This window comes from Onychomys torridus, chromosome 1 (assembly GCF_903995425.1).
Source record: "Onychomys torridus chromosome 1, mOncTor1.1, whole genome shotgun sequence".
Lineage (NCBI taxonomy): Eukaryota > Metazoa > Chordata > Mammalia > Rodentia > Cricetidae > Onychomys > Onychomys torridus.
The window spans coordinates 123,719,346-123,736,105 of record NC_050443.1 but is presented as its reverse complement, the minus strand read 5'-3'; the positions used below and the strand labels follow the sequence as shown (position 1 = coordinate 123,736,105).

Below are 16,760 nucleotides of genomic sequence, written 5' to 3'. Positions count from 1 at the left end.
GACCACACCAGGACTGAACTCACAGACAGAGCACAGGCTTGTTGCCAAGCTTTGGTGCCACACAGTGTGACTGTTTCCGGTCTGCTTGTCACTGAGTGTATGTATGGGAGCAGACTGCTTTCCCCCAAACCTTAGAAAATTTAACCGTCTCCTGCTGTGCCTGAGAGTCCCCTCTAGGACAGGGACTGTGGAGCTTCTGGGGTGTACACTTCTCCTGTGCAGACACATTCCACAAAGAAGCAACCTAGGGCTCAGATTGGTGACCCCATCCAAGATTACAGAGTCTGGTTCAGGCATGGCTAGAGGTTAGGGGAGATGAGAGGAGAGGAGATGGGAGCCTAGGGTATGGCAGGAGGTCCCATGAGAGCTTGGTGTGGAGCTGTGAGGTAGGAACAGGGGTCTATATGGAGAGGAAAAGGCATGGCCCTAGCTGAGAGCCTGCCAGAACATAGCTGGGCCCCCGTGACTCTCCTATGACTCCTTTGTCCTTACCCAGCCACTCAGGGCTCTTCACAATGGGTCACAGTGTCCTCTGATGGAGTGAGTGAGGGGGTGAAGAAAGGACCATGCACAGGGCCTGGCCATCCTGATTGAGGCTCTCAAAGAAAGAGCCATGACCAAGTTTATCCAGGTTCTGTAATAAGACAGCCCCTGGGCACCATGAGCAAACACATGTCTGGAGGGAAAAGGCCATGCTTTGCGAGTTGGGGTGGGTGGGTGATGGGTGAGCTGGAAGGAGAGTGGCTTCTAGCTCCTGTCCTGCTATCTAGACTCAGGTCCTGCTCTATTGTGGAATATTAGTTTAAGATGTGTTAACATTCATTTATGCTGTGGAAGATTTGTTTAATGATGCAAAGATGTGTTGCATTCTCTTGTGTTGCATTTGTTTAACTCTGTGAAGCTGTGCTACTTTGCCTCCCTAAAACATCTGATTGGTCTAATAAAGAGCTGAACAGCCAATAGCAAGGCAGGAGAAAGGATAGGCGGGGCTGGCAGGCTGAGAGGAGAAATAGGAGAGGAAGAGAGAGAACAAGAAAAGGAGAAGAGGACTTCAGGGGCCAGCCACCCGGCCACACGGCCACCGAGCCACCCAGCCACACGGCCACATGGCCACACAGCCACACGGCCACACGGCCACCCAGCCACCCAGCCACACGGCCACACGGCCACCCAGCCACACGGCCACCCGGCCACCCGGCCACACGGCCACACGGCCACACAGCCACCCGGCCACACAGCCACACGGCCACACGGCCACACGGCCACCCGGCCACACAGCCACACGGCCACATGGCCACACGGCCACCCAGCCACCTGGCCACCCAGCCAGCCTTGGAGTAAGAAGGAAAAAAGAAATATAGAATAGAGAAGAGTAAATGCCCAGAGGCAAAAGATAGAGAGGATAATTTAAGAAAAACTGGCTGCTGGGCAATGGCGCACGCCTTTAATCCCAGCACTCGGGAGGCAGAGCCAGGCAGATCTCTGTGAGTTCGAGGCCAGCCTGGTCTACAGAGTGAGCTCCAGGAAAAGGCTCAAAGCTACACAGGGAAACCCTGTCTTGAAAAACCAAAAAAAAAAAAGAAAAGAAAAGAAAAGAAAAAGAAAAGCTGACTAGCTGGGCGGTGGTGGCACACACCTTTAATGCCAGCACTCAGGAGGCAGAGCCAGGTGGATCCCTGTGAGTTCGAGGCCAGCCTGGGCTACAGAGCGAGATCCAGGACAGGCACCAAAGCTACAGAGAAAAACCCTGTCTTGAAAAAAAAAAATCTAGAATAAGTCTCTGTGTATTTATTTGGGAGCTGAGTGGTGGCCCTCAGAGTTAAACAAAACAAAACAACAAACAAAAACCTCACACTGCTCCTCTGCTGAGGTTCCTACAAACCATTTCTGTGACTTTTGCTCCTAGGTGGACAGGGTGCAGCCAAGAGGCTGTAATTCCAGGAGAAGAAATGGGTCTTGGTGGGGCTTAGAGGGGAATGCCTCCTCCATAGGGTGACTGAGCCCTCCCACAGTCAACCAAGGATTCTGTTCTGCGGGATGAAACCCTGATGGGATTGACAGGGACACAGCCCAGACCCTCTCCAGAAAATACAAAACTCTTTATTGACCATTTTCTATCAAAAATAATAGTCCCTGTTCTGAGGTGGGGGTACCTGTGGGTAAGACATGCAAAGCTCCAGTCAAAGGCTGTCACACCCTGAGGTGTGACATGTAGGAAGGGGATCTCGCTGATCTAGGCTGACTGAGGCATTCCCCTTAAACAGGGTGGGGGTTCTGGAAGGTGACCCTCATCTCCCTGGGGGAACTTCCAGGTGGCCCCAGGCTCTGTCTGGGAGGGAAAGGAGGGCTCTTCTGGCAGAAGGAACAGGAATCAGGGGGACCTTCAACCTGAGACACAGTAAACTGAGGCTGAGAAGCGGGAAAGCGGAGACTGCAGGCCAGGCAGGGCCCTGAGTCTCTTACTGCCCCTCAGGCCCATCACCACCCAGAGCCTGTTCATAGGGACAGGGCTTGCGGCAGGGGCCAGCTGGCTCTGCACCCGGGGCCCCTGCCTGTGGAGTCTCCTCCTCCGCACAGTCCCCCGGGCCCTGCTCGCCTCCGCCATCCACATCGCTCTCGTCTGAGTTGTCTTCTTCCAGGTAGCGGTAGCCACGCACTTTGTGCTGCGGCTTCGGAATGCGCGGCTGTCTCGGGACCAGGCCTTGCTGCAATTTCTGTTCCATCCATAGGTAGGAGGTTGCTGCCGCTACCAGGGTCACCAGCAACACTGCCAGCTTGGCCTGGGAACAAAGGAAAGGAGAGGTGACGTCACTCCTTCCTCTGGAGCCTCCTGGCTTCCCCGTCCCCAGCCCAGGATTTCCTACGCAGTCTTTGAAGACAAGGCTCAAATGCCCACACTGACTTTAAAGTCACCATATTCCAGCAGGACTCAGTTTTACAACCAAAAAGGGGCTCATCTCTTTGCCTCAGTGAAAACAGGAAGGTCTGAGAAAGTCTAAAAGCAAGCAGGTCTGGCTTCCTTGGACTACAGTTAAGTTGTTCCCTGGCTCTAGACACGGAAGGACACTGGTGTGTGGCAAGGCACGAGCCTATAATCCCATCACTTAGGAAGTTGGGGGGAGGTGGGGTTCTAAGAGTTTAAGGCCAGCTGAGGCTACATTTTAAGACTATGTCTCGGGAAAAAATATAATCCATATTATAATTTTATAATATATAAAGAAAAGATATATATTTTTATAGTAAAGAAAAAATAAAATTCACCACAGTAATGCTTTCCAGTGTTTTTTCTTTTAGTCTTCAGTGCTGGGGGTGAGCCATGCATATGTTTGTATGTACCAGGAAAGCATTCACCACCTATTCTTTTCAGACAGTTTAACTGTAACTCACAGCCGGAAACAAACACACAGATACGCCTGTACTTGTATGTCCATTCCCTGCTATTTCAATCCATTTCGCTCTCTAAAAAAAACGTTGCACAAAGTTGGGCCTGTTAGTGCAGGCCTGTAATCTCAGCTCACAGAAGGCTGAGGCATGATGAGTTCATGGTCTTCTGGGCTGCCTTTGAGACCTGACTCAAAGACACAAACTGAACAAAACCATGTGATAAGGACCTGCTAAAATGACCGGCTGGAGTTGAGAACAGACTAGGACCTTAAAGGTACAGTTGATGTAGCAAGAATGGGCCCTGGGTCCTTCTCCATCACAATCAGAAACAAAACAAAAGCTGGCCATGGTGGTGCACGCTTTTAATCCCAGCACTTGGGAGGCAGAGGCAGGTGGATCTCTGTGAGTTCCAGCCTGGTCTACAGAGTGAGACCCTGTCTTGAAACAAAACAAAAATCAAATCAAAAGAACATGAAAACATGGAGGTGTTCATTCCTACAGGCCCTGAAATGAGAAAGTCTGGATGTCTGGGAGTCCAGAATCTGATGAGCAGGTCATCAAACAACGCACAGGTCAGCTGGGCATGCCCACAGAGACAGAAGCTAGCAGATAAAGCAGTAAGTGGGGTGCTGGGTTGGGGGATATGCCATGGACTAAGGGGTCCTTGGATCGGTGCCTTTGGAAAGTAGTGCCTTTTAAGAGGCTGTGAAATCAGGGTCTGTTTTGCAGTGAGGCATGGACTCCCAAATTCCCTCCCATCCTCACCTTCATGGGCAAGCCGGAGCCCAGATACACGACAAAGATGGCCACGGCCTGCCACCAGTGATAGATGGTGAAGATGAAGTCCTGTCTCTCTTTGTCTTCATACAGGATGCCCAGGAGTGCTGCAGGCAGAAGGGACAAGATAGGAAAGGAACTGTGTACCTGGTCCATCTCGTAGCGCGGAATACCAACAAGGGCTGTGCGCCGATCCTGGCCTATCCTCTAGTGGAGACTTTGATTACTACACCGTCAAGATGAGTTTACAGGTGTGTCCGGCCTTGCACCCCAGTGCCCAGAGTGCCTAGTGCTCAGTTGCTGCCTCCCTCCCTCACCAGGGGCTTGGAGAGCGACCTTTCAGCAACTGACTTCCCACAAGTCAAATCTGGAACTGACGGGGCTAGTTTCCAGGGGATCGTCTCGAGGGTTAGAGAAGCAGCCCTGGACAGGCGGTCAGAGAACTGAGGCTCCAGGGCTCAGCGAAAGGTAGAGGTTCAAAACCTGACACTACAGGTGACTTAATTTAAATCTCCTAATGAGTTCACACCAGCTGTCTGCTGGGTTAGAAGCTCTGAAGTTAGTGGTCCTAGGAGGCTGCGGCTGCTACTTGCTAAGCTCCTTCAGGCTCAGGACATGAACACTGCCATCATGTGGCTCAGGGGATACTTGAAACTATTAATCACATCAACCACCAGACTCAATGCCAATGAGGACGACTTATGTGACTGCACTCATGGACAAGCTGCCAGTCACTGACAGATAGCCCCACACAGTTGAAGCCTGGCCTATCATAGCTGCTTTTCCCAAGACCTCACTCCAGCAGCCCAGATTTGGGCGTGGATTCTGAGGCTGGGCAGCTTGGGTTTGGGAATGTGCCTAGATCCTCTCTATTTAAAAAAAAGGAAGGAAGGAAGGAAAAAAAAGCCCCTTTAGTCCCAGAACTAGAAAGACTGAGGCAGGCTGATCTCTATGAGTTCGAGGCCAACCTGGTCTACATAGCAAGTTCCAGACCAGCCAAGGCTATATAGCAAGACAAGGGGGAAAAAAAAAAGATGGGGGGGGGGATCCATAGGGATGGCTTAGTGGGCAAAAGGCATTTGCCCTCAAGCCTAATCAACCTGTGTTCAATTCCCAGGACTCATGTGGTAGAAAGAAAGAACTGACTTCCACAGGTTGTCCTTGGAACTCCACACTCATGACGCATGTATTCTAAATAAATAAATAACATACTAGATATCTTTAATTCTTGGAAGGCAGAGGCAGGTGGATCTCTTGAGTTCAAGGTCAACTTGGTCTTGTTCCAGGACAGCCAGGGTTACACAGAGAAACCTTGTCTTGGGGGAAAAAATTAACTGAAAAGGAAAGAGAAAGGGGCTGGCAGTGGTTCAGGTTGACACTCCAGTACTCAGGCATCTAAAATAGCATCAAACTGCCACAGGTGTGAAGCCAGACTGTGCTACATAGTGAGCTCCAGGCTAGCCTGGGCTACAGCGTAAGACCTTGTCTCAGAAAATACAACTGGTTTGGGGATTTAGCTCAGTGGTAGAGCTCTTGCCTAGCGAGCACAAGGCCTTGGGTTTGATCCTCGGCTCAAAAAAAAAAAAAGAAAGAAAGAAAGAAAGAAAGAAAGAAAGAAAGAAAGAAAGAAAAGAAAAGTGCCAAAGGCCAAATGAGGAGAAAAATTTGGGCTGGAGAGATGGCTCAGCGGTTAAAAACACTGGTTGCTCTTCCAGAGGTCCTGAGTTCAATTCCCAGCAACCCCATGGTGGCTCACAACCATCTGTAATGAGATCTGGTGCCCTCTTCTGGTCTGCAGGCAAACATGCAGGCAGAGCACTGTATACATAAATAAATAAATAAATAAATCTTTAAAAAAAATACAACTGAAGAAGAAGGAAATGGCTGAGTGTGGTGGCACACGCCTTTAATTCTAACACTGGGGAGGCAGAGGCATGTGGATCTGTGTGGGTTCAAGGCCAGTCTGGGAGCTACATGGTGAATCCCAGGCTAGCCAAGGCTCCATGGAGAGGCCCTGAGAAAAGGAAGCAGGCAGGAGCCCAGTCCTGTACCTACACCTGGAGTATGCACAAGCACCTGCCACCCTTCCCCTCGCTGGGGCCTGGACTCTGATACCTGCTTCCCGTGCCATGGAAATTATGCCAACATAATCCTGACTGCCAGCGTGTGTTTTATTTTCTCTCCCCAGAGCCTTCACCCACCCTGCTTACCCACAGGATTTCACGTGTATTACCTCGGTGTGATACCTGCCTGCCACAGCGTGGAACTCTTACATCTTTCCAGAGTGAGAGTCCAGGAGACTTCCCCATCCATCTCTACAGTGTTCACCGAACTCTTTCCACCCCAGACTCTGCCAAGCAATCTCTACCTACCTCTGCTATGCCCACAGAACCCCAGGGGAAATCCCCTATGTCCATTGCAACCCACAGGAGGTTAGGGGCCCAAACCACCTAGAGGTGGCTACAGCCTGCCTCTCCCCCTCTCCAAACACGCCAGTCCCTAAGACTGTACTCACTGCTAAGTCCGGTCTTGTTGAGGGCACTGCCCACACCCCAGAGGGCAGCCACAACGTAAAGGATCCAACTGTGATGGAGGACCCGAGGCAATGGGGCCCAGACAAAGAGGCTGAGGGTGAGCAGCAGGTGCAGTCCTGCCCCAGCCACTAGGGGCACTGAGCGAGGCAGCCACAGCCCCAACAGCCCCAGAAAGGAGGCGGCAGAGGCACCCAGGCTGTAAGCTATGAGCAGGTAGGCCAGCCGTTCCAACCCCACGGAGCACACGCCATAACCCTGAGGAGGAGAACAAGAGGAGGCCAGTTGGTCCTGGTCCTCCACACACCAACTGCCACTTTAGGCCACACCTTGTCCCATCAGGATCTCCTGGTGCGAATCCCCACCCCACCCCCCACCCCCGTAGGCTGGTAGAAAGGGCGAGCACAGCACCATTCTAACTACAGAAAGTGGAAAATGGCTTATTGGGGTAAAGGCAATGGGGGTGAGAGTGGGAGGAGAAACAGAGGGAAGATTCCTTGGGGAATCCCAACTCCAGCATCTGTCCTGCAACTCAGTCCTGGTTGGGAGGGGAATACTCTGGGGTGTACATGTACATATTTATACACCTATGGGCTGTGCGTCTGAAATTCAAGTTTAGCCAGACGTCTTATCTGTACTTACCAGGGCGAAACCAGTGCAGGCGAAAAGGACCTCAAAGCCACTATAGATAAAGAAGGGCACCAGGTGGCGTAAGCGGAAGTCACGCACGTGTTTGAAGGGCAGCTGGAAGATGTTGCCCCAGCCCACGCTGCGCAGGTCGATCTCCTCTGTGGGCCGGTAAGCGGCTCCACACAGACCCAGCACCTGCAGACAGGCACTGTGAAGGGACCATCAGCCAGACATCCCTCCCCGACACATCCACAGGTCTACACAAGGCTGCCCCCCTACACCAGCTGTGGTAGTGCATGTCTTTAACCCCAGCACTTGGAAGGCAGAGGCAGGAGGATCTCAGTGAGTTTGAAGCCAGCCTGGTCTACATATCGAATTCCAGGACAGCCAGGGCTAGAAAGATCCTGTTTCAAAAAAAGGAAGGAAGGAAGGAAGGAAGAAGAAGAAAGAAAGAAGAAAGAAGAAAGAAAGAAAGAAAGAAAGAAAGAAAGAAAGAAAGAAAGAAAGAAAGAAAGAAAAGAGCAGCAGTCCCGAGCACACTCCCGCTCCCATGTGCCTACAAGCCTCAGCCAAAGTTGTGGAACACCCTGAAAAGCTTCTGCCCAAGGCCAGCACCTTGCTTTTTGCACGCCCTTAGCCCCACCTCTAGACCTAAAGCCACACCTCAAGCTTCAGTTTGCCTCCCAGAACTGCCCTCAGTCCAGAGTCACACTTGCCAGCCCACGATCCTGGGTGGTGTTCCTAGTCCCCTCAAAGGTCACAACCAGCTCTATGGGACCTGTCCTCTCTTTTTTTCTTTTTCCCTCTGGCCTTAGGAATCCAAACTCCAGCCTCATCTACAGGCATCTATCTTGCAACCAGAACTCAGTCCTGATTCTTTACTTAGGCTGCTAGCCTGCAACTCCGACATGACCACATACATGAGCTAGCAGGGAGAGAACACCTTGCTCCCACGACCTCCTCCCCACCAACCTGAGCCTCACCAGCAGCATGGCCAAGAAGGCCACTGCCATAAGCACACTCTCTACGACAATGAGGTTTCGGCTGCGTGGCAATGTCCGCAGAACCGTCTTGTTGAAGCCAGTCAGGATGCCATGGCTCTTAGTGCCTGGGAAGAGTGAGTGGAGACATGACTATTGTATATGGCACCCAGGCCACCGTGGAGGTGGGGTGTAGGGGCAGCAATGGATTCCTCCAGCAAGCTCCTTGGGGGATGGCAGTCTGTGAAGGGGGCACCATCCACCTCCCACCTCCATGCATGCCGCCCTGAAAGCTGAAGGGGAAGGTCTAGTGTCTACTGGATGACGAAATGTGGGAGGGAAGTAGGCTTTGGAGGCCCCACCCCTGCCCCAGGACTGACCGCAGCTGTGCACGTTGAACAGCGTGTGGTTCAAGTCATACAGGTAGTAGTTGAGGAAGTAAATCATGGGCAGCTGCGCACACGCGAAGCTCAGCTGTGGGCAGGAGAGCAGTTGGGATCAGAGCCCAGAACAAAACAGGAGGTGAGATCTAGGAAGGAGTCTGGACATGACCTCTGGTCGGGGAGCAGAGATTTCCCCCAACCCTAGAGACAGCTCAGCAGTGGTGATGGGGTGCCCGTGGCAAGACAGCTTCCTCCTGGTCACTGTGGACAGGGAGGAGCTCTCCATCACTGGAGGTAATTGAGCAGAGTTTGGCTCAGGGGGAGGAAACTGTGGAATAGGCTGTAATGTGTGGAATCTAGAATACCCCAGCCCCAGGTTTCCTGTAGCACTCACATGGAAGAAGCTATAGAAGATGGCCTGGAAAACCAAGAGATAGGGTGCGTGGGAGCCGCGTGGTGGGCGCTTCTGAGGCCCCTGCTCGTCCTGCTCTTTATAGTGGGAGTACTCATAGTACTTCTGGGACATCCTGGAGGACAGAGAATGAGGGTTTTCCCCAGCCTGCCCTCTGCCATACTTCTCCTTCATGTATCTACAGCTATAGGCTAGCCAGCTTTAGTGGGGAAACTGAGGCCCAGCAGAGTCAAAGGCTTGCCTGGGGTCCCCTAGCTAAAGTTGGCAAAGAAATAAATATTCAACAGTTCTCCAGCCTCTACTCCATTGCCTATCATTCTTACCTGGTAATATAGTTGCCCATGGAGGCCCAGAGAGGCACAATGGCCATGCCCAGAGCCACAGCAGAGGGCACCAGCGTGTAGTAGCGTTCCCAGTAGTTGGTAGAGACAAAGAGGGCATAGATGCCCACAGCTAAGAACATCATCCACTTTGTACCAAAAAACCTGTGCAGAGGGAGGGACATTGGTATCACAACCTAGGGATTGCTGTGGCCTGAACCATCAAGATCTCAGGTCCCAGTTTCTAAGAGGTCATGGGAGCCTTGGCTTGAGAGTCAAAGATACACAGGCTCTCAGAGACACAGGCTCTCAGAGACACAGGCTCTCAGAGACACAGGCTCTCAGAGACACAGGCTCTCAGAGACACAGGCTCTCAGAGTGGCCCAGGCTCACAGTGGTGATTGCAGCGGGGGCCACAGCGTTACAGGCCTCTCTCTCACAGTCATTGAAAGGATACAAAATGAGAGACAGTCCCGGGCTATCCACTCAGGAAAGTGCTTGCTGAGCAAGCGCAGGGGCCTGTGCTGGTCCCCAACACCTGTGGGAAAAGCCAGGCGACTGATATGCACTGGATATCCCAGCAGTGGGGAAGTGGTGAGAGGCAGATCCCTAGAGCTCACCAGCCAGCCAGCCAGCCTTAGGGTCCCAGTGAGAGAGCCTGTCCCCAAAAAGAAAAACAAAAGATGGACCTCTGGCCTCCACACGTGCATGTGTACAGACACAAAATAGTAATTTAAAAAATAAAATAGGGGTTGGAGAGATGGCTCAGTGGTTAAAAACACTAGAATACTGGCTGTTCTTCCAAAGGGCCCAGTTCTGATTCCCAGCATCCACATGATGGCTCACAATTGGCTGCAACTCCAGTTTCAAGGAATCCAACACCTTTTCTGGCCTCCAGGGGCACCAAGCATATGGTATGGGCAGGCAAACACTCTGCACATAAAATAAAATCAGATTAAAAACAAATCTTGGTGGGAGGAGGGAGGACAGGGGGATCTATGGTTGGTATGTAAAATGAATAGAAAATCTCAATGAAAAATTTATTGAAAAAAATAAACAAACGCCGTGCGACGTGGTGTCGCACACCTTTAATCCCAGCACTCAGGAGGCAGAGCCAGGCAAATCTCTGTGAGTTCGAGGCCAGCCTGGGCTACAAAGTGAGTTCCAGGAAAGGTGCAAAGCTACACAGAGAAACCCTGTCTCGAAAAACAAAAGAAAACAAAACAAAACAAAAAAAAAATCTTGCTGGGCAATGGTGATTCATGCCTTTAATCCTAGCACTTGGGAGGCAGAGGCAGGGGGATCTCAATGAGTCAGAGGCCAGTCTGGTCTACAGAATGAGTTCCAGGACAGCCAGGACTGTACACAGGGAAATCCTGTCTTGTGGCTATAACTAGTGGGTAGAGTGCTTGTACAGCACACAAGGCCCTGGATTTGATCTCCAGCACCACATGAATTGGGCATGGTATTACATGCCTGCATCCCCAGCCTTTGGGGAAGTGCAATCAAGTGAGCTGAGAGTTCAAGGTCTCACATATCCCAGGCTGGCCATGTGTGTGCTTGGTGCCCCTCGAGGCCAGAAGTGGTGCTGGATCCCTTGAAACTGGAGTTAAAGCTGGTTGTGAGCCACCATATGGGTGCTGGGAATTGAAATTGGATCCTTCAAGGCCAGCCTAGGACCTGTCTGTAATATGAGACCCTGTCTGTAAGTAAATAAAGTTCATATATAACACACATTAGGGCTAGTGTTACAGCCCAGTGGTAAAGCACTTGCCTAGAATTCATAGTGTCCTGGGTTCAATTACCAACACCTAAAAAGGGGGGAGGGGGCACACAGCTGATGGCTGTACAGGCTACATGGCCCTAGAAAAGTGGCCTGGCAATTTGATAGGAAGCAAGAATGTGAGTTCCAGCCACACTGCCAGGTCTCAAACCTGCCAGCTACCCACTTCCCCTCTGTAGAAGCTGCAAAACCGCTTCATGTCTAAAGTAAGAACAGCTCCCCTGCATGTATGAGGGAACAAAATAAGATTCATTGTTTTCATTAAAGTGATAAGTTTCAAGAGCCAGTCAACATAACATGATAACACATGCCAGTAGTCCCAGCACTCAAGAGGCTGAACCAGGAGGATTCTGAGAGTCAGCTTGTGGCTACAAAGTGAGTTCCAGGCTAGCCAGGGCTACATAGTGAGACTGTCTTTAAAAAGAAAGAAAGAAAGAAAGAGAGAGAGAGAGAGAGAGAGAGGGAGAGAGAAAGAAAGAAAGAAAGAAAGAAAGAAAGAAAGAAAGAAAGAAAGGAAGGAAGAAAGGAAAAGATAGGCAAAGGTGTCACATGCCTTTAATTCCAGCACTCTGGAGGCAGAGGCAGGCAGATCTCCAAGTTTGAGGCCAGCCTGGTCTATAGAGCTAGTTCCAGGACAGCCAGAACTGTTACACAGAGAAACCCTGTCTTCAAACAAAACAAACAAAAACCAGGAACTAGAACCCATTCATCCTGTCTCCCCATTCAGGAGTTTCATTAGGCTGTGGGGGATTTCTGCTGTGGTCAAGAGGCTGGACCGTATATGTCCCAGAGCTCAGGAAGACCTCCGACCTGAGTCCCTGCCTAGCTAAGGCCCTTTCTGTGAGAACTGCCTTTCAACACAGTCATGGCTCACTGGGCTGAGGACCTGGGCTGTGCTGGGAACTTCACAGATTCAGCTCAGGAAGTCACCGTGTGTCTGATAGAAGGATGCAACCAAGCCAGAGCCTGCTTGAATCTCTTGCACGAAACCAAATAAATGTGCAAGTGGGTGGGGAGGTGGAGGGGGGAAGCTCTTGGTTCCTCCTCTAGTAGGGATTTCCCCGTTTCCTTCTCACTTTCCCGGTCCAGCAAGGCTTCTCTGCAGTTCCCTGTCCCCTCCCCCCAAAACACCAGGGCAGCGGGAGGCCTTATGGTCCAGCGGCCTCTGCACCCCAGGAAATCGGGAGACAGCAGCTGGGCACCTGATGAGCACAGGTGTGTAGAGCAGGGCAGCGATGGGAGTCACGTTGATACCCATCAGCATCTTGCTATCGATGTCCGGCAGCCCCATGTTGCCGTACTTCACCTCCCTGTAGGTCTCATCATAGTGCAGGATCAGTTGCATCTGCAGGAGGCCTGGGGACAGGGGGGGCAGGGTGGAGGACTCTAAGCAGGCTAGCAACCAGAGGCTCATGGCAAGCCCGGCAGGGCAACGAGTCACCTAAGCGACCCATTCCTTTGCTCATCAGGACCCTAATAGGGAGGACAAGAGACCATTCCGGCCCACCAGCATCTAATCTCCGGCTGGGGCGTGGGCACGTTGGCCTGTGGCACCCCCTCCCTGTCCCACATGCATGTCGTGGCAACAGCAATTCTGACCCGGGAAGTGAAAGGGGAAGGAGGCCAGCTGGCCACAAGGTTTCTCTTTCCCAGCTCGGGAGTGGAGGCGGGGTGACGGAGGGACAGCGGTTCGTGCGTCCAGCCCTACCCAGGTAGACACCGTAGGTGAGCGTGCCACCCGCGCTGGCCGCCAGCACGTTCTTGACCACGCCGAGGCGCTTGCGGCGGTAGTAGCGACGCTCCTCCTCCTCCTCGTTGTAGTTGGGGTACGCGCCCACCAGCTCGTCCAGCTGCGGGCCCATCGATAATCACACGCTGACCCTCCGATCCTTGCGCTCCCACCCCGCCTCCCTGGAGCTCGGGTTCCCCTTCCAGGGTCCTTAGTCCCCATCCTAGGTTCCTCGAGGTGCCAGTCCACCATCCTGGGGGCCCGGTCGGTCCCTCTGACCCACAGTCCGGGTCCCTTTTCTCAAGGTCCGTGCTCCCCATGCTGGGTTCCAGGCCCCCACCCAGAGTCCCATCCCTTATCCTGGGGTGTCCCCACTCTGAGACCTCGGTCCCCCGTGTGGAGTCCCGTCCCCCATTCTAGGTGCTCGGGTTCCCTTCCTAGGGTCCCTCGCCCTCCCGCGCGCCCCGCGGGAGCAATCGGCTGGCGTTCCATTGCGCTTCCCTCCCTGCTCACCGGAGCCTCTGGCCCATCAGGAACTCCGAGGCGGTCCTCATCCCCTTGAGGGCCTGCGGCCCCGGCCACAGGGTAGAGCGGCGGCTCCGCCTCCATGCCCAGACCCAGACCCAGACCCTGCAGCGTTGCTCTGGGCACCAGCAGCGGGTTGGGACTTCCTTCACCAGGGACCGCCCTGTCCAGTCCGCCCCACCCCACAGACCGCCTCTTCCCAGAAGTACTGTGCATAGGGGTGTGTGTGTGTGTGTGTGTGTGTGTGTGTGTGTGTGTGTGTGTGTGTGTACTGTGTGGTTTGTGTGTTTGTATGGTGTGTAGTGTGTGTGTTTTGTGGTGTGTGTGGTGTGAGTGTGGTGTTGCAATCTGTATGCGTCTTAGAACCCAGCCTCTGGGAGAGGCTAGTTCCAGACTCAGTTCAGCCACCGCATGACTCTGTGTCTTAAGACTCTAAGTTCCACCTCTCTGTGCCCCTGTTTACTCATGCATAAAGCAGAGACACTTAGCAGGACTCCCTGGGGCTGTGGCAGAAATATAGAGTGGGTGGAGTGATATTCTTGTAGCCCTCACCTCTCAGAACCAGCAGCTATCTGGTAGAGGGTTGTAAACCTGTTTCCCATCTGGTTTTCTGTGATTTTGTTGTCAAAGCTGACTGGAAAGTATCAATAAGTACATAAATGTAAAAATGGAAGAGTGGATGAAGGAAAAGGTGACAAATACCTCCCCAGAAGGGTCACTGGAGCGTCTAGGGGCTAGGTTTGGGGACAAGTACATCTGCAGAGGCTTCAGGCTATTGGCTGGCAGGACTGTCTCCCGATGACAGGGGTGCTGCTGTGGATGAAACAGACAGCTGTGCCTTGTGGTTTGTTTTTGCTCTTTCTGTGGGGCCAGCCACCCAGCTCCCAAATAAATCACACATGGAGACTTCTTCTTAATTATGAATGCCTGGCCTTAGCTTGGCTTGTTTCTTGCAGCTTTCCTTAACTTATCCCATCTCCCTTTTGTCTCTGGACTTTCCCCGTTCTCTTACTTCTGTAAATCTTACTCTTACTCCGTGGCTGGCTGTGTAGCTGGGTGGCTGGCTCCTGGAGTCCTGCTCCTTCTCTGTCTTCAGATTTCTCCTATTGATTCTCTCTGCCTGTCAGCCTCGCCTATCCTTTCTCCTGCCTTGCTATTGGCCAGCTCTTTATTAGACCATCAGGTGTTTTAGACAGGCACAGTAACACAGCTTCACAGAGTTAAACAAATGCAACATAAACAAAAGTAACACACCTCAAAATAATATTCCCCAACAGTGCCTAGAGGCCATATAAAAGGAGCAGGAGTCAGGACAGGATGTAGCTCAGGCAGTCAGATATGCACCTAGTATGCACAGAGTCCTGGTTGATCCCCAGCACCATGTGTCTGGCTATGGGTGTGCACACCTGTAAGTCCAACATACAGGAGTGGAGGAAGAGGATCAGAGGTTCAAAGTCAGCCTGAGCTACATCTTGAGTTTGAAATCAGAATCTACTACACAAGACACTGTCTTTAAAAAAAAAATCAGTAGAGAGGGTAGTGCCTGAGGTGTGGGGGCATGGAGGACACAGGGTGGTAGGGATACAGTAGGCATTAGGAAGCCCAGAAGTCATGTGGCCGTAGACAGCGTGGACACCAGTGTTCACTGTCTCAAGTGATAACAAAGTCTATGTGGTGGCCATGGTGAGCTTAAAGGTGAGTGATCAAAGGGCTCAGAATGGCAGTTGACTTTGGCACCCCAAGAGGATGCAATCCCATAGAATTGAGGGCAGGTGTGAGGCATGATGAAAAGATAGCAGTGGGGGCTGGAGAGATAGATGGCTCAGTGGTTAAGAGCACTGGCTGCTCTTCCAGAGGACCTGGGTTCAGTTCCCAGCACCCACATGGCAGCTAACAACTGTCTGTAACTTCAGTTCCAGAGGATCTGATACCTTCACATCAGTGCACATAAACTAAAGTGAAATTATTAAAATAAATAAATAAATAAATAAATAAAGAAAGAAAGAAAGAAAGAAAGCAGCTTCTGGGTGGTGGTGGCGGCGGCGGCACACACCTTTAATCCCAGCATTCTGGAGGCAGAGACAGGCAGATCTCTGAGTTCGAGGCCAGCCTGGTCTACAGGGCAAGCTCTAGGACAGACAGGGCTACACAGAGAGACTCTGTCTCAAAAACACAAAGAAAAAAAAAAAGTTAGCAGCTAAGATGGGTGCTGTAGTGCAGGGGGTGGGCTCAGTGGGTAGTGAGTGGAAGGGCAGTGTGGAGAGTGTGTGTTTATGCATGGCGAGGAGTGTGGGGTTATGTGTGGTATGTGTGGTTTGCACTCTGAAAGAGGGTGTGAGGAACATGGAAAAGAAGCCCCACCCTTCCCAGGAGTGCACCCCTTCAATCACATCGGCAGAGGGCCCTATGTGCCAGGGCAGAGGCCAGTGTCATGTCCTTAAAGCCTGTACCCTCCTCTCAGGCAGCCATTGATTTTAGGACAGAAACAGGGTCTAAGACATGTCTCAGCCAGTGAAGATGCTTCCTGCCAAATCTGACAGCCTGAGCTCACTCCTGGAGCATCAAATAGGGGAAGAAGAGAATGATGGTCAACCTCTGACCTCCGCAGGCTGGCATATGTACACACACACACACACACACACACACACACACACACACACACACACACATTGTGAAACACTGACAGAGAGCTTTAAGCTAATAGATGTCACCCAGGTAGACACGGGGTGCAACCTGCAGAACAGAAAACTTGGCAAGGCTTCTGCCCTGCCACCTCTAGTCAGACCATGAGAGCCTGAGGTGACACCCCAGTACTAAGCAGCTATACCCCACATGCTTTCCCAGTGCCTTCTCTACAATAACATTTCATGCTTTTAAGTGATCCTTATGACAGGAATCGATGTCCCTCACAGGAAGAAAAGGGGGAAGTGGGCTGTGGCGGCTCACACCTGTGGGTCGAGGCTCAGGAGGCTGAGATGGAAGAATCTGCCCCAAATGTGAGTCCAGCCTGGGCTACATAATAAGACCTTGTGTCAAAAACCCCAACCCCAAAACCAATGGTGCTGATCTTCAAGTCAAGCAGCTGAAAGGGTCTCAAGCCTAGATGACCCAGGGACCCTCCTCCCAGCAAGTGGCCAGGAAACATGGCTGCTGCTGTCTACTGAGACATATGGTCCTGGAAAGAGGGCCTCACTGAGAGCTGGTGACTCCAGACATTCATAAAATGCTGTGAGTGGGGATAAGCCTAGCTAGTGTGAATGTTCACGTGACCTCTCTGTGCAGCCGTGGCTGAGTGGCTACCCCTCT

At 52.0% G+C, this 16,760-nt stretch overlaps 1 protein-coding gene across 1 annotated transcript; it reads right to left on the bottom strand.

Annotated features, from left to right (window-relative positions):
* Nucleotides 1-2,080: 2,080 nt before the first annotated feature.
* Unc93b1 (unc-93 homolog B1, TLR signaling regulator) lies at nt 2,081-13,608 on the bottom strand. Its single transcript, XM_036176963.1, has 11 exons — nt 13,443-13,608; nt 12,909-13,050; nt 12,403-12,556; nt 9,421-9,582; nt 9,080-9,212; nt 8,683-8,776; nt 8,306-8,430; nt 7,335-7,517; nt 6,677-6,950; nt 4,150-4,268; nt 2,081-2,780 (listed from the first exon to the last, which is right to left on the bottom strand). The coding sequence occupies exons 1-11, from the start codon at nt 13,536-13,538 to the stop codon at nt 2,460-2,462; spliced, it is 1,803 nt and encodes a 600-aa protein (XP_036032856.1). The 5' UTR covers nt 13,539-13,608; the 3' UTR covers nt 2,081-2,459.
* Between the last annotated feature and the right edge of the window lie 3,152 nt (nt 13,609-16,760).

Excerpts from the sequence above, each read along its gene's own strand:
- Unc93b1 (XM_036176963.1), bottom strand. The coding sequence starts at position 13,538 with ATGGAGGCGGAGCCGCCGCTCTACCCTGTGGCCGGGGCCGCAGGCCCT. Across the intron at positions 8,777-9,079 it reads TCTTCTATAGCTTCTTCCAT|CTGAGCTTCGCGTGTGCGCA; the intron begins GTGAGTGCTACA and ends TCCTGCCCACAG. Across the intron at positions 8,431-8,682 it reads GTTCAACGTGCACAGCTGCG|GCACTAAGAGCCATGGCATC; the intron begins GTCAGTCCTGGG and ends CACTCTTCCCAG.